We start from the raw sequence: 24494 nt of genomic DNA, 5'->3' as shown, positions 1-24494 counted from the left end.
GGCAGCCACCCATCTCAAATGCTCCTTGCTCCGAATCCTGCAATCCGTGCGCCAGATCCTCCCGGCATCTCAGTCCCGTGGCAAAGTTTCGGAGTCGCCGTGATGTGGAGTGCTAATTATCCCTGCCTCGACCACGTTGATGAAGACGGGAGTGAAGATCACTGCTCCTTCAACGGAGTCCTCCGAAAGGTGTCGCAAGGCTTCAACCCGACCTCTCCTTGCACAGCAAGGTACTTTCACAATTTCATCAGCTCGGTTCCTTCTACGTCCATCCCAAAGCTAAACCATCCGGATCGATTAACGACCGATCCGTACAACCATTTCTCCACCACTCTATTTTCTCGTTTATACACTTCCTAAAACGTGCCGTGCGATCGCTCCGACCACGTCATCTATAAGTTCGAATCTATTGGGGGCGGAGATGTGAGTTTCTGTCCGCGAAGACGTGCACGTGGAAAGGTTTGAGACATCGGGAGCGTTGCTCCACCTTGCGCGGCTTTCTGAGTTTGAGTAGATTGGTGGCCTCTTTTGCTGGAGAACCGAAGGTAGCCGATGTGGTGAGAGGTTGCCACGATTATTGTCAACGATGAAGTGAGGTGAAAAGTGGTTGATGAAGATCTTATCTGTGATGGATGTTGAAGATATGGCTTGGTATGATACATGCATGATTGTGATACAGGCGAGTTGGAAGCCTACTGCGTCCAACGCACAATTATGGCGCTGCAGCTGTGCCATTCTCTATTCTGGTTCTTCCATCTTGCATACCTCGCAAGCAGTGAGTGATGCGCACATCCGCTCATGCTCAAGGCCACTCGCCAGTCGCCAGTCCCGTCTCGCAGCTACATGACAGCATGCTCACTTGTAGAAGTCGAACTTGTCCGCCTCGCTGGCACCCTTGACCTGGCTCGTGTATGCATCCTCAAGATCCTGCTGGATGATGTTGTATCTGTTCTTGCGCACAGCTCTCAGTCCCGCCTCTTGCATGATAGCCGCGATTACGGCTCCTGACAGTGGGTCGTTGCGCACAATGAGCGAGTCCATGTCAACCTCAGGCGACAGGCTCATCTTCGAAGCGATAGTGGAGAAGATCAATCGTCTCTCGCGGCGATCGCGAAGGTTGGGGAACTCGATCTTTCGGTCCAGACGTCCGGGTCGGAGGAGAGCGGGATCGAGGGTGTCGGCGCGATTGGTCGCCATGATGACCTTGACGTTGGAAGTCTGGTCGAAACCATCCATCTGGTTCAGCAGCTCCAGGAGAATACGCTGAACCTCTCTATCGGCACCGGTCTGCGCATCGAAACGCTTGGTCGCGATGGCATCAATCTCGTCGATGAAGATGATTGCAGGGCTATTCTCGCGGGCCATTCGGAAGACATCGCGAACCATGCGAGGTCCCTCTCCGAGATACTTCTGCACGAACTCGGAGCCGACAACGCGGATGAAGGACGCGGTTGTGCTATTCGCCACGGCCTTGACCAACATCGTCTTTCCGCATCCGGGTGGTCCGTACAGGAGCACGCCGCGAGGAGGGTCGATACCGATCTGCTTGTAAAGGTCGAATTGTGTGAGCGGCAGCTCAACTGCTTCTCTAATCTCCTGCTTTTGCATGTCCAGTCCACCAACATCTGCGTATGTAACATCTGGCTTCTCGTCCGCGCCCAACATAGCGATACTGCTGTCCGCCTCCGGTGGGAGGATATCGACCAAGCTGTTGGAATGTCTGTGAAGCGCCACACTCGAGCTGGGCTTCAACAGCTCACGGTCGAGGGTGGATAGAATCCGCACAACATAGTTGCTTCCTGTCGATGACTGCACAATCCCAGTGTTCTGATCGATAGCCTCCATGAACTGCCCGATGACCAGCGGCACACTTTGTATCCGCTTGATCTCCTCCTGTGCGCGCACCAACTCTCGCTTCAAGCTTCGCTGCTCATCTTTGATGTACTCCTCCTGTAGCTTGATGTACTCCAGTTGTCGCTGTAACTTCTTGTATGTGGCGTATTGGTCGTCGGAGTCTGCAAGACCTTCAACGGTGTCGATGTTGGTGATGGCGGAGTTTGGGATTTGTCGTTGGAGATGCGGCGCTGGTGTGTTGGCCGGGTTGATCACGTCGGCGGAAGCCATCGTGGCGTGCCTTTCTTATCACTTGGTATCAGCGGTCGTCTGGGAGCGGATTGTATGAGATTGTTCTGTCGAGAATGTCGAACGTGGATGATGTGAGAGCTGTTTGTGTGATGTTTGATGATGGCGACACGTCTAGAACGGAGAGGTTGAAGGTGACGCTTCTTGGGCAAGCTAAGTCGAGACAGCGACGCTTCACGTGACGCATGACTCGCGCGTATCTTCACATGCAAATGAAATGCTCCTACACAGAGCAGACCATTCTCAATGACAACTGGAGCATGCCACGCAGCACAACGGGTAAATGAGTCTCAAGTAGCTCTGCAACTCATGCTCACCACTTCCCGACAAAACTCTTTCACGCCGAACCAACAGAGATTCTTCATTCGAGGGTATTGCTGCAGTCGGACAGGATTCCCAATTCATCATGCTTATCGCCGGCCCAACTCGTTCCGCTCCAAGAAAATGTCGATGCTGCCAGGATCGTGAGCGCGTCGTCTAACAAATCCGTTCGATCGTACACAGCTCCACCGTACCTGATGCGGCGATCTGGGCTATTGTCTCCGCCTCGAGCAACTCTTCCACACCATTGCTTTCACCTAATGACCAATTTTCCGCAAAGAGCGCTGTATTCGTCAGCATACGGAGCCTCGAACCAAGGGATCCAAGAGGCTCGTCTAAGCAGGCTCGGGTATGGCCACGAGATAAGGCAGATTTTGTATGAGCTCACGAATCGCCTCAACGCAGATTAGTCGCCTGCAAGGAAATGTTTTGTGTGGAGCAGAGGATGGAGTATGGGCGGGGCGTTGCGAGAGTGTACTCGAGAACTTGACCCGGGAATGTTCGCTAGACGGAACTGCGGAGAAGTGAAACCTACAGCTCGATGCTGGAGGAGACAGCTGCCGGCGTATACGTGATAGCGCCATGGTGTTTCTCGGTTGCAGACCAAGTCAGACTGCGTTGACTGTAAGAGAGTTTCTGTGGGCGCAGGATCAATCTGACCTCACCTATGAATTTCAGACAATCTCGAATTCGTCCCAAATCATCTGCTCGACCGCGACCTGAGCTCTCTTTCTTGTTTCTTCTGGATCACGCGGACTTTCTAGGTCCGACATCGACATGCCTGCTCGCTCGTATACCGCACCGCGATGCATGATAGAACATGCAGAATTCATGGTCTCGAATGAGACGGACCTATCCACGAGGCATACCGACTTCAAGGCAAATTGCTTCTGAGAGCTCGTCGGAACTCGTCGTGCACAGAAAGGGGATGGTGCACCGGCGAGAATGAGAATACTGTCTCCGATGTCCGCGAGGCCTCGATGTACAGAACCAGCGTTGCCCATGTCGGTGACAAAGAAGTCAAAATCGCGCAAGGAATTGCTTATGGTTTGCATGGCGTCTTGGCGGGCAAGTTCGGTCTGCTCCAGACGGATGTGTTCAAAAGCTCGTGAAAGTGCGACGATGGCTTTATCACCATGTCGGAGCGTCATCCATTGCAAATCTGGACAAGCGATTCTCCAGAAGTCGAAGTCTGTTCCAGTCGTATCCCTCGGGGCTGACGACGATGGAAATGCTCGTTGGTAGTAGAGATTTTGACGCTGCAATACATGCTTCTTGATCAAAGCACCATCTTCGTGAGCTCGAGATTTGTCGATGCCCACGATTCCAGACCCCATGATGTCAACACCCCGGGAATATCGAAGGCGGCATGCGCTCCAAGATGAGGAGTCGAAGCATTGTATAAACCCCAGTGTGTGCCGCTGCATGGAACGCGGTAGTCAGGGACCCACGATGGTAGAAGAGGATCGCCGGAACAGGCGCCAGTAAGAATCTCCAGGGTTTTGTGGGTCTGTATGAAGCGACGGGTCGCCTCGATGTATACATCTTGCATGGGAAGGGTGTAATCTGGCGATAGACCTAATCCAGGCATCAATCCCATTATTCCAAACACTTTGTCCCTAGCATCTGAGGCTATTGTGTCGCGAGCAGCACGGTTAATGAGGAGGTAATCATCGATAGCCCTTTGCGGATCCCCGATGCAGGCGTCTGACCAGGACGCAAAGGCGAGAGGCTTCAGTGCGGAACGGCACTCCACGAGCAGAGAAGCAAATTGCCATGTGTCAGTGTCATCTACTTCCATCATATAGCCAGTCTGCACGAAAGGCATCGTCTGGTCATAGCATCGAGGTTCCGCGAGGATGGTTTCATCGCCAGGTCCTTCTGGTACTTGATCATTCTCGAATCCCAGCAGGACGACTTGTTCGTCGTTTCCGTGTATACTGCATGAATAGCAGCCGCAGCTTCTTGCAGAACCCATGTACGCCGCCAGTAAGGGTTCCGCATGATCAGAAGGATGTCTCGAAGATCCTGCAGTCCTTCCTCGCTGTCCGACCTCGGCCATCGCTCGGTCAGATCCAGGCGGTCCGACATAGCGCTACCACCGTGGAAATCGTGCTGGTAATTCCGCGTTGCAGCCTCATTCAAATGTGCTAGCGCTCTCATGGCCTCCTTCGGGACCATTGACGGACCTCCAAGCCAGATGTGCACTCTGACAGCCTCTCGGTAGATGCTGGACATCATAGACACCTGAGATCCTCGTTCGTCGACATCACACTGATTGATACACACCGCATCGATCCAGATAGGAAGCTCGGCCTTTGCAATGCCATGGCTTCGGAAATGCCGTAACCCCTGGTGGAAATTGTCGGTAATCTTGACCTCGAAACCGTTGACGAGTATCATTTCGGCGAAGATAGGAGCTCCCCAACAGTAGGACATGGCTTCGTACTCGATGTCGTCATCGAGAGACTTTGTCTGAAGCTGGCATTCGATCCGGCTGTCAAAATCGTTCGACGGAAAGATGGTCAAGAGCCGGATCTCTCTCCTCGAAGAGTCGAGCGGGAAGTAGAGCCCGGTGGCCATGATTGCTGAAGCTGCGTATGGCTGAACGGACGAGGCCAGTCGGTTGATATCGAGGACCCTCTAGGATCGGTGAGCATTCGAGAGATGGACCCGAAGTTTTGCAAGTCTGAGCAACAGTCCATGTGTGGAAGGTGACCCCCGAGATGGCAGGAGCAAGATGCTGAAAGAAGCCATCGCCACGCTTCACCCGCTCATTGGCACAATACGCGTGCGGACCGGATAGTCGGGGGGTATCGAAGGCAGTCAGCATCGCTTGCATGCATGCAGCCATGAACGAGGACAGCCCTACGCCACTTCCAGAGGTACTCAACGAGTCGAGGTGTGACCACTGACGAGGAGGCTGCTGGAGACGATGACAGGCGTCCTCGAGGCAAGTTCCAAACCACTCACTGCACTGCCATCTCCATCGCAGACCTGGCAACGCCGCATTGTGGAGCATGGACCCGCGGATGGCATCAACACCGTCTCTCCTGCTGTGGCTCATCTCCTCTTCGGCATCTTCCCGCCTCGTATCGAGACTTATCCAGCTAACCGTCGACAACACGACCCTTATCAGGTAGCCGTAGCACGAGACCTTGCTCAGCGGTCCAGGCAACATACCATGGCAGCTTAGCAATACGTACAAGTCACGTCGGTATGACACGCTCTGTAGTCGTGACCGCTGTCGTACATATACGCTGGCAGGCCAACTTGTCGAGAGGGACCAGCAAAGTCGGCATGAAATTTCGATGAGGCGTTGTCGGAAGGTTTGCAATGTAGTCTGAGCAAGAGGTACGTATACGCTCGCGAGTATGCTGGCCGAGGTCTACGTGAAAGTCAGCATGACCTTTGATGAAGGCTACATTCCCTGAGGGGCGCTCATGAACATCATTTCAATTCGGACGTCTGACGTAACAAGCTGTACAAAGTCCCCTCTACATAACACTACACCCCTTCCCAAACCTCCAATAAGCTCCCAACCACCCGTCATCCTCATCATCCTCCTTCTCCACAACACCCCTCTTCCTCACCACCCCCTTCACCTCCAACTTCTGCTCCCCCTCCCCATGCCACCACCTCAACACCTGTCTCGGCGCCTCACCTTCCCCATCCACCACTCGAATTTCCCACTTCCCACCACTGGCCTGCACGTGTGTCGCACCCGGTGTGGAAGGGAAGTGGAAACTCGGCAGGAAGATCTCCGTTGGAGAATTCGCGTCGATAGGACGAGGTGCAGAGAGAGCGAGGGTGAAGGTGCAGGACTTCAAGTCGAAGCCGTAGGATGTGAGATTGCCGGCGACGGCGATGGGGTAAGGACGAGTGTAGGCTTCTGCAGCACGGAAGCCTTGCGGAGCGTCGCCTGGAGGGTTTGACGAGGCGGACGGAGTCATTGAGTCGGTGGTGAGAGTTTTGTTGAGGGAGCCTGGAGTAATGGGATCGGAGGTGTGAGACGCGGAGTAGGAGGGAGAAGCAGGGTCGAGGGAGAGGGTGGATTTGGAGGCGGCGATGACAGGCGATGGGAGGGGTCGGTCTTCGGAGGAGTAGATTGAGAGATCTTCGCCGTTCCATTGATCACCCCAGTAGTGGGAGTTGGACGCTGTGTAGACCCACCAGGTGAGACCCTGTACTTGAGAGCCTTCGATGGCGAAGAAGTTGGCGTCGATGGCGGCGGATTGAGAGCTGTAGTCGCCGGTTTTGTATGCGTGTTGATTGTCCATGTCGTAGGGAATGCCGATCTCGGTGAATAGACATGGGTGGACGCCCATGTTGTCGATGCCTTCTTGTCGGATGGAGCTGAGTTGATCGCGGAAGCATTTGCGGATTGCAGTCTCGCCGAGGCGGATTGCAAAGGCTGGAGAGGAGTATCGGCCGCGGAGTACACCTAGGACATCGACGTTCCAATATCGATTCCACTTCTTGGTGATGAGAGTGATGCCGTCGTAGAAGTGACTGGCGAAGATCGTGTTCGCGTCGTCGCCTTCGGGAGTCCCTTTTATTTCTGGAGGGATTTCAAAGGGTGACGGCTGAATGAGGAGAAAGCAGTCGGACCACACAGAGCGCATGGCGGACGTGTGGTGTTTGTAGTAGTCCATGAAGTCGGTGTTTGTCCAGACGTCTTGATCTAATGTCTCGCCAGTCGAGGGATGTTTGGCGAAGTATTGTGGGCGCAGCAATTCATTGGTTTTCGGATCCCACACACCATGCTGAGCCCATATACACTCACCCAGCTTCCAGTCCGGCGACCGTTTCCAGCCGTATGTCGAGTCGTCCCAGTTCCCTGGATCAAGCCATGCCGATGTGCCTTTCGGATCGACGAGTTGTGTCCCGCTCTTGTAAGGCCCAAGCCCGCCAAATTCCCACGTTTCAATCTCGACAGCTCGACCTGAACCGGTCAACATGGCTTGAAATCCTGTTGGTGTTGTCGCCTTCCTCAATTTCTGGTCCTTCGGAATCTTGGACAGATCTGGGTGGCCATAATATCCCTTATTCGGCTCATTGACTGTCTCGTATCCTATCACCGTCTCGCCCTCCAAGTCTCCCGCCTCATGAATCCTAGTTGCCAAATGCTTGCATGCTCCTACGAAATGCTCCTGCAGATAGTCCTGAATGTTCTTTCCATCGATCACACATTTTGGCGCAAACTCCTTGCCGGAGAAGAACAATGTGAATATCGTCTGCACCGCTAGTCGTGTATAATTCGTCGCCCACACCATCTTCGGGTATTGCGCTGGATCCGGCCATGTGTTTTGCACCAGACTCGCCTCTGTGTCCATCAGCTTCTTCGGGTCCAGCCCGCAGGCGTATATTGTCCACATTGGTGCTCCAGATCCACCAGTAAAGCGACTCCACACATCCTGATGCGGATCCATAAACACGTAGAAGCCATATTCTTGAGCTACCCGCAATGTGTTGATGGTGTGTTTTATAAAGTCCTCATCGTAGTTCCCTGGACCTGCATGTTCGAGAGCTTCCCAGGTGAAGATGTAGCGTATTGTGTTGAAGCCCCATCTTCGCAGTCGAGAGAAGTGTGTATGTGCTTCGGAGAGAGCAAAGGGTCGGTTTACGAAGGACACATCGTCGCCTTCGAAGAAGTGTTCGCGGGTATGGGAGGGTATATCGGGGGCTGCGGGTAGTTTCGAGTCGCCTGCAATGTTGATGCCGTGGAGAGTGACTTGTCGGTCGGCCGAGTCGCGAAAGGTAGCACCGTCGATACGAAGTCGGTGGGAAGGCATTGTATAGGTATCTGTCGGTGTGGATCGTGAACACTACGGGCGGGAGCTCTGGCCGTGGCTGCTTTCCGCCTGGTCCGGAGCAGTCTTGGAATCGTGGGAGGACGCAAAGTAGGGGATCTGTACGTGAGGGACCAGGTACCTTCGGACAACGCGAGTGAATGTTGTTGAAGTCGAAGTTGGATCTCCCTCGTCCTTGAATCTTTGGCTCAGATGCGCGTCATATCTCCGGTGGTGCAAAAGTGTGGCTGTTCGATCTCAAGACCCTGGTGGCTGCATCCGAAGGACTGCTAGATGGCCACCTGTTCACCTAGACCTGACCTAGGATGAGAGACATTTACATGCACCTTTCTTTCTACACCATTCGTGTCCTCTTTCTGTCTACAACACGATCTACTTTGCTGTAAATCGTCGCTGGAATCTCCTACAGCCTACACTTCGATTTCCTCCAACTCACCGCCAACATGATTCTCCGACCATTGGCAATCGGAGCAATCTGTCTCTCTGTTGCCAACGCCCTCACACCCTCCGATATCCCCTCCGATACGCCAGTTTCGCAGCTGATCGCTTCCGCCAATGCCCACCTCTCGCAAGGCAAAGCACAAGACGCTCTCACCTACTTCGACGTCGCCATCCAACGAGATCCCAGCAACTACCTGACCATCTTCAAACGAGGCGCAACCTACCTCTCCCTGGGAAAGAATGTCCAAGCTAGCCGTGACTTCGATCAGGTGTTGGCGTTGAAGCCAGGCTTCGAGGGAGCTTTGACACAACGTGCAAAGATCAAGGCACGGAAAGCAGACTGGGCGGGAGCAAAGGAAGACTACGTGGCTGCAAGGAAGCAAGAGTCGCAAGATTACCTTGATCTTGAGGAGGCAGAAGGCGCAGAAAAGTTGTCCGCGGACGCAGAGAAGAACAAGGACTGGGAGGGTTGTGTGACCCACGCTGGTACCGCTATCCTCGTCGCCGGAACATCATTGGAGCTTCGTCAACGAAGAGCAAGATGTCGATTCCAGAAGGGAGAGATACATGAGGGCATTGCCGATCTACAGCATGTCGTGCACATCAATCCATCTCTCACGGAGCCGTACCTCCAAATGTCAGCCATGACCTTCTTCTCCCTGGGTGAGCCTGAGAAGGGTACTGCGGCGATCTCGAAGTGTCTCCACAACGATCCGGACAACAAGGCCTGCCTCAAGCTTCGCAAAAGTGAGAAGTCGATCGAGCGAACGCTCAAGAAGATGAACACTTTCCTGTCCAAGCGTCAATACAACTCGGCTTCGAAGCTTTTGGTTCCTCAACCCGACGATCAAGGTCTTCTCGAGGACATCAAGGTCGCCACAGCTGAAGAGCGAGCCGCTGGGAACATTCACCCCAACGCACCCGCGGGCCTGTACAACTCTCTCGTCGAAACAACATGCAGCGCCTACTTCGAAATGAAGAACCTCAAAAAGGCTGCACCATACTGTACCGAGGCCCTCACGTACGACCCTCACTCCCTCCCGGCCCTCCTCCACAAAGCCTCCACCGAACTCGACGCCGAATCCTACGACATCGCAATCAACACTCTGAACCTCGCCAAAGAGCACCATGGCGCGACTTCCGCCATCAACGACCTTCTCCAGAAAGCTCACATGGAGCTCAAACGCAGCAAACAAAAAGACTACTACAAAGTTCTCGGTCTCGACAAAGACGCCGACGAACGCGACATCAAGCGCGCCTGGCGCAAACTCACCATCATCCACCATCCGGACAAAGCGGCCAAGAACGGCGTCACGCAAGAGGAAGCGCAGAAGAAGATGAGCGCTATCAACGAGGCGTACGAGGTGTTGTCGGATCCGGAGTTGAAAGCGAGATTCGATCGCGGAGAGGACCCGATGGATCCGCAGTCTGGACAAGGTGGGAACCCGTTCCAAGGGAGTCCGTTTGGCTTTGGGCAGGGCGGACAGCCGATCTTCTTCCAGCATGGTGGTGGTGGTGGGGGTGGAGGAGCGAAGTTCAAGTTTCAGGCGGGTGGAGATGGATTTCCGTTTGGAGGGGGTGGGTTTCCATTTTAGAGATGTTAGTTACGTTGACGGCCGTCTGGGTAGCGTTTCAATTCTTAGGACTTTTACTTCTGCTTCGCTCTTGTCTTCACGCTGTGAACATTGCGGCCCTTGATTGTGCCGTCTATCATGCTGAGCATCTCTCTCGTGCGCTGACATTGGCATGTGTTGGCCTCAGTCGTACACAACGACCTCGGCGCCGTGCATCCTAAAGTGCTGCCTAAGGTACGAACGGTCCATTGTGCTCCAGAACCCCATAAACCTGGTTCTACCCCGGATTCCCAGAATGCGGGTGCCTGGTGGATGGTTTTCCATTGCTCGGCTGTCTCCGAGGATGTGAATCTAAAGAAAAGCCATTGATTGGCCAAATCGTCCACCATGAAGCTCCACTCCGAGGTCTTTGGTTACTGCATCGGGAAAGCTGGGCGCGAATGACATCATGCGGAGGGAGAGTTTGGATGCATTCTCCTTGTTCGTTCATCAGAAAGAGAACACTTTGCACATGCTGTACGCGCTGCGGAAGTGATTTGTCGGTGCTAATAAGAACTGTCGCCTTGGGGAAACGACGATTGCAATCAGCAGTGACTCGGTCAGTCAGAGAGAGGGGTCGGACGGACGCGTCTTTGTTGATAAGTTGGGAAGCTTTTCCACATCTCAGGTTGTTGCGCTTGTCATCATCTCAAATACCGGACCTCCTCTTCCTCCTCCTCTCCCTTCCTGTCTTCTTTCCTCCTGCTTCATAACTCACACGATGGCTCCTCCCATCACTGTCATCGGCCTGCTGGTCACCGCCGTGGAAGCCTTTGTCGTCGCCTCGCTATTCGCCGACCATCTCCCGGAGCACCCATTGCTGCGCGTCTTCTTCCGGCTATTGGCGCTGAATGTCGGAGGATATGCGCTGTATCGCATTGTCATCTACCCACGACTGTTGACTCCGCTACGGAATCTGCCGCGTCCCAAGGTGAGCGCATATCAACTCAACGGAACCGCGACAAGCAAAGACTGACAAGCACCACAGGGCGGCAAGCTGCTCATCGGCCATGGCATGGTCACTTTCGAACGTCCAAACGGTGTCACGTTCCTCAAATGGATGAAGGAGATCCCCAACGACGGTCTGATCTACTTCCGCGGATTCTTCAACGCCGACCGTCTCATCGTCACGAATGGCAAAATCCTCGCCGAACTCCTCGTCGCCAAGTCGTATGAATTCACCAAGCCGGCGCCGGTGAGGAGTTTCCTGCGAAATATTCTCGGAGATGGTTTGATCATCGTCGAGGGCGACGACCACCGCTTCCTCCGCAAGAACATGATGCCTGTGTTCAGCTACCGCCATATCAAGAACATCTACCCGCTCTTCTGGGAGAAGTCCGTACAGCTTATGGACTGCGTGGGACAAGAGATTGCGGAGAAAGAGTCGTCGAACAAGAATGATACCGCGGTGGTGGAGGTCAATCACTGGGCCACCAAAGTCACCGTCGACATCATCGGCATGGCAGCCATGGGTCGGGACTTCCAAACCCTCAAGAACACCCAAGACCCACTCGTTGAAGTGTACGAAGAACTCCTCGAACCCACCTTTGAGAAGCAACTCTTCTTCCTCTGCCAACTGATGCTCCCGCAAAACCTCGTGAAAAAACTCCCCTGGAAACTCAACCAAACCACCGAAAAGTGCGTCAACACCCTCAACACCGTCACGGGCCAACTCGTCCAAGACAAGAAACAATCCATCAAAACCGAATCCGACTCTCACAAGGACATCCTCTCCAACTGCCTCAAAACCGGATCCTTCTCCGACCCCCAACTCGTCGACCAACTCCTCACCTTCCTCGCCGCCGGTCACGAAACCACCTCCTCCGCCCTCACCTGGACCACCTACCTCCTCGCCACCAACCCGGAAATCCAGACCGCTCTGCGCAAAGAACTCCGCGACGCCATCGCGATCCCCACCTCCCCTCTCCCCGAAGACTTCGACCTCGCCTCCGTCCTCGAATCCCTCCCCCTCCTCAACGGCGTCTGCAACGAAGCCCTCCGCCTCTACCCCACCGTCCCGCTCACCGTCCGCACCTCCGAGAAAACCACCACCCTCGGCAACCAAACCATCCCCGCCGGCGCACAAATCATCCTCCCCATCTACGCCATGAACCGACTCCCCGAATTTTGGGGTGCGGACGCGGACCAGTTCACACCGGAGAGGTGGATCGACACGGATGAGAAGAGCGGGGAGAGGAGACCGAATAACAGCGGCGGCGCGCCGAGTAATTATGTCAATTTGACGTTTTTGCATGGGCCGAGGAGTTGTATTGGACAAGGGTTTGCGAAAGCCGAGTTGAGGTGTTTGGTGGCGGCGCTGGCGGGGAGGTTTGAGATGGAAATGGCGGATCCGAATGAGGATGTTATCCCGGCGGGTGTGATTACGACGAAGCCGAAGAATGGGATGAATTTGAAGATGAAGTTGGTGGAGGGGTGGTAGAGATAGATAGATAGGGATGAGGTGGGAATGGATCTTATTCAGAGAATGTAGATATAGTATACCCTTCATGTTTCGAGATCTTGTTGTTCAATGCTCATTGGCACATAGGTTCAGGCGTGATAAAGCAAGACATTCTTGCTTGCAGATCGATTTGTTCTTCTTGATACTAAAAAGCTCGAAAGCAATAGATGCCAGGTGCTTCGCAACGTCCAAGGCTCATGCAGGAGAGACACCACCGAATGTCGTTCTTCGCTCGATTGCTCGTGATGCTTACATATCGATCGACATCACTGTCGGCGCCCTCTCTCTGTCGCCCAGTACAACCTTCGATCGAAACGACCGATGTATCCGCTCATCCAGGAGGGCATCCATGATCCTCCGCCGAAAGAGAAAGATTCACAGACCTCAACTCCACTGCATCGGCTCGATTCCGATATCGCTAATCGACCTCTCCTGGCTCGTCCTTCTCGCTGTCCAACCGCTCAGTGAACAATTTGAAGGCCTCGTAATCTCCGCTCGCAGCATCGTAGTAGATGTGTGCAGTCTGACCAGCTCCCCTCGCGATCTGCTCGGGCGTTCGCAGGCGTATGGTGATGTGAGGGCGGAGGTCGGTATGACTGGTATGCAGCGGATTTCTGCGATCAAAGTCAGTGACACGACTGTCGGAAAGTTGGGAGCAGACGGGAGCGTACTTGATTTGGACATCGGTGAAGTGCTCGCAGTCTGGAGTGTTCCACACGGCTTGCGTCAGGCGCAGGGTCAACTGTCGCTTGGAGGAGTTTCTGATGCGCTGAAGGAACTTGATGGACACTTGACGAGTAGCCATGCTGGAGTGCGTTGGTTCGAGAGCGGCACGATGGTGCGGTTGCAATGGAGTGCAGTTGAGTTTGCTCTGGCAAGAAAGCAAAAATGGTGAAGAAGATGAAGATGAGAAATGGAGTTATGTCGACCTTTTAGCGGATACCTCCCGGTAAGAGCTCACCTAAAACCTCACCTTCGTCGATGCTGGACACATCGATCTGCCCATCACATGTGTCTCATTGTGGCAGCGCTTCGATCGGGCGTCGAGCCAACTGTGAATGGCAACCACTCATATTTGGCCACGAACCATGCAACTTGCATTCGTTCTGGGATACAGTCGATCCAGCCAGCAGGGAAAGACGAAGACGGGCGCTTATGGTAGACATTCGAAAAGGAACGTCCAAAGCAGAGCAAGGCACAGCCCGATGAATATATCGCTAGCTCGGCTTACGTAATCTGATCGCAGGCATCTTGCCGCCCGCCTCGGTGCCTCACCCAGCACGGATGATGTGCAGCCAGACGAACATGAATGTCATGCTCGAATCAGCCTCATCGACTCGCATGCATGAATCTGCGACTGTTGTCGCTCACGCGCTCATGTACGGCCATCGCGCCGCTCAGAACTCCGCGAGGCTGCATCCGAACCATGTCGACAGCGCACGGTCAGATACATTGCGAGATCGAGGGTGAAGAGCTTCATCGATACAAGCCCGGCGGATATCACCCCGTACATCTAGGCGATAAGCTTGATGATGGACGATTTACTGTGCTTCACAAATTGGGCTGGGGCGGCTACGGTACGACCTGGCTAGCCCTCGATGAAAGGTATGATCGGCAGAGCTCGCAGTCCGAAACCATTATTGATGCCAGTCCCTTCAGCTGTACCCGGAACGTAGCCTTGAAGGTCAACATCGCCGAATTGTCGCCAGACTCGAAAGAAATCGAAACTCATCAGAAACTGTCGGCGGGCTCGGATCAACATGAGGGTAAAGATCACATCGCACAATTGCTTCATAGCTTCTCTGTCCAAGGTCCGAACGGCAAGCACGGCTGTCTAGTGACCGAGCTGCTCGGTCTCTCAGCTGCAGCAGCAGCAGATCGGCAGAGCGACGGCAGGCTGCCAGGGCGTTTATCGTGGCAAGCTGTGCGTCAAACTATCAAAGCTCTTGCATACATGCACGAGGAAGGCATAGTCCACGGCGGTAAGCACTCCGTTCCTTTATATCGTCGGACCAGCCGCGCTAAGTAGGACACTCCAGATTTACATCCCGGGAACATTCTCCTTCCCTGCGACGACCGCCTCAAACGGCCCGGAACCGAAGCTCTACAAGCGTTGGGTCCCGTGAGAAGAGAAGACATCCACGCCATTTCCTACACGGCGAGTCTGCCCAAATACATGGTGCGACCCATTTCATTACCTCTGAAGCCTGTCTTGAGTGAGCCATGCACGTTCAAAGTCATAGACTTCGGATCTTCCTTCGAGTCTGGTCTGGAGCCCGCGCCCAAAATGCGATGCCCTCTGCCCTTTCGAGCTCCTGAAGCAGTCTTGACACGGCAATGGGATAAGCCGGCGGACATCTGGAGTCTAGGCTGCACGGTATGCTCCAAGACGACACCCAATTCATGTTATCTCGAACTGACAAAATGCGCTAGATCTTCTCCCTCGTTGCCGGACAGCCACCGTTCGACTCCATCTTCAGCGACGAGCGATCACTCGTCGCCGACTGGATCGCATCGTTCGGTCCTTTACCACAAGAATGGGACAACGTTGTAATGAGCTTTAAAGACATCGGTAGGATCACCTTCTTTATCATCACGCTCCCGCCTGTCGTCGCCTAACACTGCTGCAACAGAACCGACTGAACTCGACACCCCTGATCTCGTGGAATGGTTACGGGAGCTATACTTTGACGAGGACAGAAAGCCGTTCTTTGTCGAGGAGGATATTGAAAGGATTGGAGATTTGATCCTTTCGTTACTGAAGTATAGACCGGAAGAGCGCCCGACTGCGAGGGAATTGTTGGATCATCCGCTTATTCGCGAAGATCCTTTCTCGTCAAGATGAAGTCAAAGCAGACACTGCATCCCGTCCTCGTGCAGGCGACTTAGGCTTATGTCAGCCATTCACATTCGCTCAGGTACGCAGATGCTCAACTCTTTTCCCTTTCGTGCCGGCCTCGAAATCTCTTCTGCGCACGTCGTGCCAAGTCCTCGAAAAGCGACTCTTCGCTCGACACCTCAGGCTGTCCTCATGCTTACGGTTCCGTCTCGATTACCAGAGTACTTTGCGATGGCGCAGCATCCGGGAATCTCCCGACAAGCATGTGCGCTGGTGCATGTCAAGAATTGGAGCGAAGCGCAAGCAGTTCTCGCGCAGCCAGAGCGCCATCGCACACTGATGACCGGAGTCTTTCGTCCATCTATCATGGACACCGAGCTGATGCTCAAGATCGCTGCCGCTGGCACCGCGTTGTCGAGCTCAATTTCGACGTCACCGGGACACAGTACGACAACGATCTCATCAATGAGTGGGTTAAAGTCTTTGGACCTTCGCGAGTCCCACTGACGCGCTCCTTCACATTTGAGTTTGGCGACGACATTGTGCGGTTGGGAGCTGCGAGGATCGCCATTTAAGACAGTGTTTGGACATCGCTTGCACCGTGAGGGAGATCTTCCAATGAATGACGTTCTGAAGGAGAGGTACAAGTTATCATCGCCAGATGCCTGGAGGCCGAAACGCCAGAAGGCTCGCGCGCTGCGAGAGGCGGAAGTCGAGCTGAGGTTCCAGCATTTTATTGAGCAGGTGCTGGTCGAGAGTGTCGACGGACATGTCAATCTGACCGTCCAGGGCGTCAATCGCATCATCGTATATCTCCGGCAGCGAGCTGTTCCGAAACCGGAGATGGAGCCCTTCGAGGAGGACTTGATGGATGAAGAGGATTGCTTGATGATGTGATGATTCGTCGCGAAAGCAGCATAGACCCGAAGAGTGGTCGCTTGCGAAGGAGCTGTTGGACCATCAGCTTTTTGGCAGAGGTCTCGAGCGTGTGCCACTGAGTGCGTGCCAATGGGCATGAGGTCAATGGGATGGTGGATTTTGATCTGCCCAAAGCATGCGTCGCTTTTTGGTCCATCGCTGCTCTTCAGATGTGATCTTTGATGGTGAAAGGAAAAATGTTCACGGCACACAGCAGCAATCAAGCTTATGATGGAGTTTTGCCTTTCACATGTCAGACACAAGGGAGTGTGGTTGGTGAAGTGAATGAAGTCACTCAAATAGGCTTTTCTCCATATAAATAGTGGGGCGGACCCGCCGCCTCGGTGCAGCCTACAGCACCCTTGAAGTTTGATTGTATGCACAGATTCCTTCTCATACAACAACACGTCCACCTTTCACACGTCAACTACAACGAAGCGCCGCGGCTCACACTCCTTTGACGGCACTGTAATCTCGTGCTGTTCACATCGGTCAAATCAAAATCGACAGGCTCTTCGGAACAGAGGAGATACGCCGCGGTATAATCGAAGAGAGGGCAGAGACAACGACACCATCTGATCACAAGCTCGTCCTTCAGCTTCTTTTCCTTGACGACATGTCGCCTTGAAGTCTCATCTTACCACAACATCCGCGTGCTCCTGACATCCACCTCGCCGTCACCATGGAGTCAAACACATCAGCATCCTCTACTCCTCTCGACCACATCACCCAAGCCCTCAACGCGACTCTCGATCCACGCATATCCAACGACATCCGACAACAAGCACTCCAACACCTCGAAGCCGTCAAATCGCAACCCGACGCCCCGCAAAACGGCTTTGCTCTCGCGGACGACTTTTCACAACCTGACTCACTTCGATACTACGGCCTGCAACTCCTCGAATACGCTGTCCGATACCGCTGGCAAGAGTACAGTCCAACGGACACGCAACAACTTCGGCGGTGGGTCACATGTCTCGCGGGCAGCTTACGAGAGCAAGATGCATTGTTTTTGAGGAACAAGATCGCACAGTTGTGGGTGGAGGTTGCGAAGCGGTCGTGGGGAGAGGAGGTAGGAGGGAATCGAGATGAGGCAGATGGCTGGTTGAATATGGATCAGCTGTTGGTGAATCTGTGGGATGCTGAGGGCAAAGGAGCGGGGAACAAGGTGTTGGCGTTGGGAATCCTTGAGGCACTGAGTGAGGACATTGTTCACACTGAGGATGCGTTGGCTGGGCTGAGGTCGGAGGTTCTCGGACATGCGCTGAACGAGATCATGATCCCAGCTGGATTGTACGAGGAGCACACAAAGTCGAGGGAGACATCGAGACAGGAGGTACGAGCTGGCAGTGAAGGATGGCTGAACAGGGTGTGTTCGTTCTTCGCACTGTGCGTCAAGCAGGCGCGAGTCGGGGGTGGAGAGGCGGCAACATATGAGATGTGTGCGATCAAGGCTCTGAACACTCTTCGGCCAACGATGGGGTGGATCAGCTTGAAGGCTGTGAACGAGGTCAGCTGCGTGGATTGTCTGTTCCTGCCGTTCCACACGCCGAACGTGCCGTTGCAAATGGCTGCTGTGGAGGTTCTGCTTGCACTTCTTGGCCGGCCATACAACACGCACTTTCACGATACTTGGTCGGCGTTGACGAAACAAGCTCTTCAACCAGAGCGGATCGCCATGATTCGCGAGGCATTCGTACAGACGAGCAGCGCGCCTGGCGAGGATGAGGAGAAGTACGCATTGCAGAAGAAGATGTCGGAACTCCTCTCGATTCTGACGGACTCTATTGCACGGCGCCCAGAACTTGCGGATGACGGTATCGACCTTTCAGCACTTTTTGACCTTCTACTCCTGGTGCTGCAACACAAGAGCTTGACCGTCTCGATACCGGTGCTTCACAGCTGGACGAAGATGATCAATGCTCAAGAAGATAAGCTCGTCGATCTTGTCCTCACAGCTCTTCCGACATTACTCCAGACCTGCAGCGAACGCATGCTACGGTACGAGGCCTTGCCCGACGATGAAACAGATGACATCCTCCAATTTCTGGACGAAGACTTCGATACAATTCCCGAACGACACGCTTTCCTTGGCAACTACCGCCGATACTGTGTGGTGATCATTCAGTCCATCGCACGCTGCAGACCTATCGAGGCGTTGTCCATTGTTCTGCAAGAGATGCAGTCGATGCTGGAGAATGGACCATACACTGCAGCACGCGGCTTCGAAAGCGCCAAGTACTCCAAGACTTCGATACCCATACTAAAATTTGACGCCCAATTCAATGTTGTCTCTGCAGCTTTACAAGGGTACAAGTCATGGATGGGAGATGTCTCTGGAGTCACGCCAGAGCAGGAGCTGTACATGAAAGTGCAGAAGGACTTTCAGGATGCGGCAAATTCTCTCCAGCAATGGTGCTACGGCATGGTCAACATCCACACAGACGATCCAATCGTTGCGGAGCAGATACTGGAGACCATGGTCATGGTGGTGAAGACGCTGAAAGAGCCATCGACGAGCTTCGTGTTGCAAATGGTGCAGCATCTGCTTACTATGCGGCTGTATGATCAACCGGCACACACCATCTTCTCGGACGCTGTCAAGACATTCGAAGCTTTGCGAGTGGTCGAGCTGCAGAAGATCGCGCTCAAATTCTCGAACCCGCTACTGGAGGTGTACAACGAACTGGAGCCACGGATAGAAGTGCTCGTCCAGAAGCACAGCGATGACCCTAGACTGGTTTGGGGCTACAAAGCTTTCCTCTTCATGATTGTGCACCGCGCTGGCGATATCGAACCTGAGCCTCGCATGAACAGGCTGCAGCAGATGCTCAGACCTGTCCACGCTGCTTGGACAAATCCCGACTTGGCTGCTTCAGTCGCGACTCTACAAACATTTTGCGACTCACTGGCAATGGGCGACCTGCCAGAATTCTACCAATCTCATGGCTTCCACCAAGTACAAGACTGGTCCACACGAGTATTGGACGCCCGGGGACAAGCGCGGCAGACCGAAATCGGAGACAAGGCCGGAGCATTGCCACTGCGGATGACAAAGTCGATGCTCGCGGCCAGCGCCGAGTCCTTGAAGACCGGTTCAAGAGAGTATAACGATGCGGCCGCATTGTGGTCAGGCTTGATTCCGCTGATTCTGCCAAACTTGCTCCAGATGCTTCGCCATGCTCAAGCATTCCACAACATGTCGAATTACTCCAGTCTCTCACCTGACATCCAAGCTGTCGTCAAGCGGACCCACCAAGATCGGTTCTGGCAATCTGGAATATCTAATGAGAGCAAAGACGATTTCTACGCTCGCATCCAAGGCAGCAAATCCTCCCTTGAGGGCTTTGCAAGCACCGTCCGCGGTGTCATGCGCACAGTTCGCGAGACAGGCTATCACATCCTCTACCTGTTGACCAAATTCGACGATAAATTCTACGGCCTTTCAGGAGAACTTGCCGCTCCACTCGCAGAAGCTCTCTTTGCCGACGCTGGCAGTTTGAGCTCGAACCATCTCCAGCCTGTGATCAATGTCACGACCGGCCTCGTCCAGCGATGTCCTTCTCACTATCGCTCTCAATTCCTCCCACTCATCCTTCGCCATCTTTTCCTCGCGCTAGACGGCAAGATCTCCGCGGAGTGGGAAGTCATTGGCCAAGCCGCCGAACGTGCAGGACAAGATGGCGACGAGCTAGGCGACGAGATGCGCTCAGAAAGCGTCCTCCGCCAACTGACCTTCAGCATGACCCACTTCGTAGAATGGCTTTTCAACTTCGACCGCCAACAGCAGCAACTGTCCGTGCAGACCCAGTCAAATGGCAACGCTACGAACGGCCACAGCCACTCTCCAGCAGCCACAGCGAAACCCTCCATGACCGAACTCATCCTCTCAGACCCCAACATCCTCGAACCTCTGATCCTCTTCTGCACCCACGTGCTGCGTGTGCACGACACACGCTGCTGCAGCATGATCTGCAAAGTCTTTCGCGGATACATTCCCGTCTTCGGCGCGACTCCGACGACTACCAGCTTATCCATCTCTCCCGAGACGGCGAGCCAAGTCCGAGAGTTTATCTCGACAGAAGCACTCAAAGCATGCATCACCTCGCTCAACGAGCCGTACTTCGCCGATCTGCAGAAGGAGCTGGCGATGGTGATCGCGCAGATATTGTCGCTTTACTCGCCGCTTACGAATACGCCAAGGGAGGTGCTGTGCAGTCTGCCGATGATGAAGCCAGAGAAGGTGGACAAGGCGATTGGACGGATGAAGGGACGTAGCGAGAGGGGCATGAGAGCGGTTGTGTTGGAGTTGTTGGAGGGCGTGAGGGGTGTGAGCATCTATGAGGCGGGCAAGGTCACTGTCAATGGGAAGGGTGGACATGGCGCCAAGAGCAAAGCCGGGCCAAGGAGGGAGTGGCAGGTGCAGCAGAATCAAAATCAGAATCAGGGGGTTGGCGGAGAGGAGTTGGAGGGTGTGGCGGGACTGTTCGGAGAGCAGTAATCGATCGTCAAGGGCAAATGGCATCAAGAAAACCGTTGCTCCCACGCCGGCGCATGGGGAAGTGTCACGACATCAGTATCACGACATCGGTGCGGTCGATGGGAACACGGCGAAAAGCATTCACGGAAGATGGACACAAGGTCCAAGCGAAGGTCCCTTTCTGTCTTTTTGCATTCAATCGGTTCATGGACGAAGGCGCAGCTCTAGTGAGCTTCTTGGCCTGAACCACGCACAGCGAGGCGTTATTTTAAAACGAATGCGCGAGCCGGCGGTTCGTGCGGTGCCTTTTGGTGACTGCAGGTATACCCATGGCATAGGAGCGAGGCGAAGTCAGGTCGGGCGCTTGCGTTATCCAAAAGGGTGAATGCTACCCGGATGGGTTTTTTAACAGGACCAACGCTTGCTCCCCAGAGTCGGCATTTGCTCCCAGCTGCGGCTGTATCGACTGCGAGCGGTATCCGCGAGTGGCACACGCAAGCCTCACACATCAAGTGAGTTGGTTGACACGAATGGAAATCCCACCGTCTCTGGTGAGATATCATTGAGCTGTGTGTTTCACTTCTCACCTTATCCCTCTCGTCAAATGTTCAGCACTCGAGACCCAGACTACACACTCGCAACACTCCTCCCGCACTACACACTCCAATGACTTCACTCTAATGACTTCACTCTACACTGACGTTCGCGAAAGCTCCGAAATTGAGGCGACTTGTAAGTTATTCAAAGTCTGCGGTCTTCGAAGATGCTCACTGGAACCTGCTCGGACGAGCTTCTTGTGCCATGCTGGGTTCCAGACTGCGATATCCCAGCATTCATGCTGCAAGGCATACCTCACTCAGCGTCTGATGACGGAAAAGATATCTTTCTACCTCCGTGCTTCCGCCCAAACTGCACATTCCAAGCTACCTGTGTACACTTTGTCTAATTAAGCGTAAGCAATAACAAGGAACGAACTGACCGGTAGGACCGTGTCGTTGTCGCAGAAAGGATTTCGATGCCGAGCTCACTGACCCTCCGAATCTTCCTCGCCTTACATGCTTCGCTCGATTGGCTTGGTCGGTGCAGGTTGAGCGGAAGCACGGAGGTAGAAGCGGGAAGAGCTTGGGTGGTGATGAGCTGGATGGTTCGGATCGCTTCGAGTTTGTCTGTATATCAGAAAGTTTGGGATGAATGCAGACTTTCCGCTGCACGTAGTGCGTCAATGGCATGCGTGCACTGTGAGTGCGAGCTAAGCGTTGATCACTCGCCACACATCGGACGAGGCTCTTGAGGTGATGGATTGTCGTTTGTCGTGCCTGCCTTACACGATGGAGCTGTACATTTCCCTGCCGGCCTCCTCATGTACCTGAATACACACTCGTAACTCCTCTTCCACACTCCACCCTCTGCTCAACACTGACCTTCCTCCCCTTTCCGCCCTCTCCCAACCTGACCGTACTCCTCGGCGTAACATGAAAGCGATGCTCCTCTTTCGCGCCGCTGCTCTTCTTCGCCCTCACCACCTCCGCCTCCCGATCCAGGGGCTGCAAGTACGTCGGATTGTTCAGATTGTTCCGCCTTCCCGTTCCCAGCTGATAATGCTCGTTGCCACCCCAAAACACCACGTCCGCGCCCCAGTTCGTGTCGTCGTCTGTGTGTCCTCCTGATCCGGTAGATTGTACGTCGACTTTAGTGATGTTTGCCATTACAGCGGCGGCATGGGTAGAGCCGACGGAAAGGTGGGCGAGGCGGATCGGCACGGAAGTGTTATTGACCTCGTCGTATTCGAAAAGGCCGGAGAGGGCGGGAATGCGGGTCGGTGTACTTTGGACGTGCGTCCAACGGTTATTGGCGAGGGAGCCGGTGATACCGCTGCCGAAGGCGAAGGTGTCGGCTGTGACGCGGCCGAGGAGTAGACGGGAGCGAGGGTCTTCTTCTTCGGTGTGAGAGCGAAGTTGCGCGGCGACCTTGGTGGCATCGACGGTGATGTAGCTATTGGCGCCGCCAGCGGCGATGTGTGTGATGCGGGCTTGTTGGGATGTGCCGGCGTAGAGACGACCAGTTGCGAGGAGGGACGGTGCATCTACGATGGAGGAGTCGGCGTTGTAGTCGAAGCCTAGCTGGCCAGAAGCGTTGTCACCCCAGGTGAAGACGCGGCCTTCGGCGTCGAGCGCGAGGGAGTGATAGTCGCCGCATGCAATCTTCTTGACAGGAAAGCCGCGGAGTGTCGAAATCTCGTGAGGTTGGTCAAATGAGCCTGCGGGTCGAGTGTTCCAGGTGAGGCCTGGTACGCCGAGTTGACCGCGGCTTGGGAAGCTGTCTGATGCGGAGGCAGTGGAGAAGACTCGTCCTTTGGAGGTGAGCAGTAGAGCGTGTTCCAGACCACCGGCAATCGCAGTCACCTTTTCTGAGTAGCCAAGATCCTTGGGTTCAAGCTTGCGGTACGAAATGGGACTGCTTCCTGACCAGAATGGAACCCAGCTTGCTTCCGATGGCTTCGTGCCAGATTGCTGCTCATCCGCGGAGACGGGAATGCTGTAGACAGTGCCATTGTTCCCAAGCGCTAGAATGCGATCCTTCGAAAGGACGAGCGATGTCAGATTCTTGCCCTTTAAAGTCGATACTGGCTCTTTGGTGTCCGGTGCGTAAGCCACGCCCCATTGCAGCAAGTCTCCATTCTCGTCAATGGCTGCCGCAAAATTGCGGTCCAGCTTGATGTCCCTCAAGAGCTTTCCATCGAAGAAGGGTATCCGTCTCGGTGTCTTGACAACATTGTCTGTGCTACCCGGCGCCGCTACTCGTCCTGTATTGCTTCCCCAAGCATATACACCGGGGTTCTCCCAACTCTTCTTAACCTGATGATGCTGGCTTGAAATCATATCTCGGTTCTCCTCTGTGCTCACACCCGCCTTCTTCCGCGACTCTTCAAACAGCAATGGATTATCCTCCTCCTGCGGTGGTGCTTCGGCATGCGTCTGCCGTAAGAAGTTGCCATTGTTCATGTAGAACTGTGATGCTGTGGCCAATCCTCCAGCTACCACGACTGTGAAGACGGATCGGCGTAGTTGCTGTTGTTTCCGCTGTGCTCTCGCTTGATAAGATGTTATCGCTGATCGTGAGGAAGATGCGGATTGCTGAGCGAGGAAGTTCGCTCTACTAGAAGAGGACCGCGAGCCATTTGGGATGGATTTGGTTGCGGTTCGTGAGAGTGCTTGTTTCGATGCCATGATAGCGATGTTGTCGGTGTGGTGTTCGCTCGACTGTTATCGGTTGTGCGTCTCCCCTGGAATGAATTTGATGTGTTCCGTCCGTGATAATCGAATGGAATCGCGACCGGAGAAGAGTATTTGGGATATCGATTGGAAACAATGAATTGTCCTCGGAGTTGTGCACCTCCGCCAGTGAGTAGTGAGGTCATTGATTCCGAGGGATTTGATTGGTGGACTGCGGCGATGGAACAAAGGCA

The 24494-nt window shown here is 54.2% G+C and overlaps 9 protein-coding genes across 9 annotated transcripts; 4 read left to right on the top strand and 5 right to left on the bottom strand.

The window, feature by feature from the left end:
• Window positions 1-855: 855 nt before the first annotated feature.
• On the bottom strand, window positions 856-2241 carry MYCGRDRAFT_76782 (proteasome regulatory particle subunit; the record flags this gene model as incomplete). Its single annotated transcript, XM_003848279.1, has 1 exon — window positions 856-2241. One exon carries the CDS (start codon window positions 2122-2124, stop codon window positions 856-858), a length of 1269 nt encoding a protein of 422 aa, XP_003848327.1.
• A 557-nt stretch (window positions 2242-2798) lies between these two features.
• Window positions 2799-3800, bottom strand: MYCGRDRAFT_96575 (uncharacterized protein; the record flags this gene model as incomplete). The annotated part of the gene is made up of 3 exons (XM_003848278.1): window positions 2799-2877; window positions 2999-3085; window positions 3316-3800. 3 exons carry the CDS (start codon window positions 3798-3800, stop codon window positions 2799-2801), a joined length of 651 nt encoding a protein of 216 aa, XP_003848326.1.
• A 463-nt stretch (window positions 3801-4263) lies between these two features.
• On the bottom strand, window positions 4264-8387 carry MYCGRDRAFT_111224 (uncharacterized protein; the record flags this gene model as incomplete). Its single annotated transcript, XM_003848277.1, has 5 exons — window positions 4264-5067; window positions 5437-5460; window positions 5647-5654; window positions 5717-5851; window positions 5975-8387. 5 exons carry the CDS (start codon window positions 8256-8258, stop codon window positions 4264-4266), a joined length of 3255 nt encoding a protein of 1084 aa, XP_003848325.1.
• A 234-nt stretch (window positions 8388-8621) lies between these two features.
• MYCGRDRAFT_111223 (IPKP58 dsRNA-activated protein kinase inhibitor) lies at window positions 8622-10826 on the top strand (the record flags this gene model as incomplete). The annotated part of the gene is made up of 3 exons (XM_003848608.1): window positions 8622-10295; window positions 10479-10525; window positions 10785-10826. The coding sequence occupies 3 exons, from the start codon at window positions 8720-8722 to the stop codon at window positions 10824-10826; spliced, it is 1665 nt and encodes a 554-aa protein (XP_003848656.1).
• A 225-nt stretch (window positions 10827-11051) lies between these two features.
• On the top strand, window positions 11052-12770 carry CYP-60 (putative P450 monooxygenase; the record flags this gene model as incomplete). Its single annotated transcript, XM_003848609.1, has 2 exons — window positions 11052-11261; window positions 11319-12770. 2 exons carry the CDS (start codon window positions 11052-11054, stop codon window positions 12768-12770), a joined length of 1662 nt encoding a protein of 553 aa, XP_003848657.1.
• Window positions 12771-13209: 439 nt separating this feature from the next.
• Window positions 13210-13596, bottom strand: MYCGRDRAFT_96571 (uncharacterized protein; the record flags this gene model as incomplete). The annotated part of the gene is made up of 1 exon (XM_003848276.1): window positions 13210-13596. The coding sequence occupies one exon, from the start codon at window positions 13594-13596 to the stop codon at window positions 13210-13212; it is 387 nt and encodes a 128-aa protein (XP_003848324.1).
• A 621-nt stretch (window positions 13597-14217) lies between these two features.
• MYCGRDRAFT_49903 (uncharacterized protein) lies at window positions 14218-14820 on the top strand (the record flags this gene model as incomplete). The annotated part of the gene is made up of 2 exons (XM_003848610.1): window positions 14218-14396; window positions 14451-14820. 2 exons carry the CDS (start codon window positions 14218-14220, stop codon window positions 14818-14820), a joined length of 549 nt encoding a protein of 182 aa, XP_003848658.1.
• Window positions 14821-16965: 2145 nt separating this feature from the next.
• On the top strand, window positions 16966-21049 carry MgMsn5 (uncharacterized protein; the record flags this gene model as incomplete). The annotated part of the gene is made up of 2 exons (XM_003848611.1): window positions 16966-17087; window positions 17147-21049. One exon carries the CDS (start codon window positions 17231-17233, stop codon window positions 21047-21049), a length of 3819 nt encoding a protein of 1272 aa, XP_003848659.1.
• A 1337-nt stretch (window positions 21050-22386) lies between these two features.
• MYCGRDRAFT_87981 (uncharacterized protein) lies at window positions 22387-24030 on the bottom strand (the record flags this gene model as incomplete). Its single annotated transcript, XM_003848275.1, has 3 exons — window positions 22387-22922; window positions 23085-23378; window positions 23484-24030. The coding sequence occupies 3 exons, from the start codon at window positions 24028-24030 to the stop codon at window positions 22387-22389; spliced, it is 1377 nt and encodes a 458-aa protein (XP_003848323.1).
• Window positions 24031-24494: the final 464 nt, after the last annotated feature.

This window comes from Zymoseptoria tritici, chromosome 11 (assembly GCF_000219625.1).
Source record: "Zymoseptoria tritici IPO323 chromosome 11, whole genome shotgun sequence".
In the NCBI taxonomy this organism is placed as follows: Eukaryota; Fungi; Ascomycota; class Dothideomycetes; order Mycosphaerellales; family Mycosphaerellaceae; genus Zymoseptoria; species Zymoseptoria tritici.
This window is presented reverse-complemented; position numbering and strand designations above follow the sequence as displayed.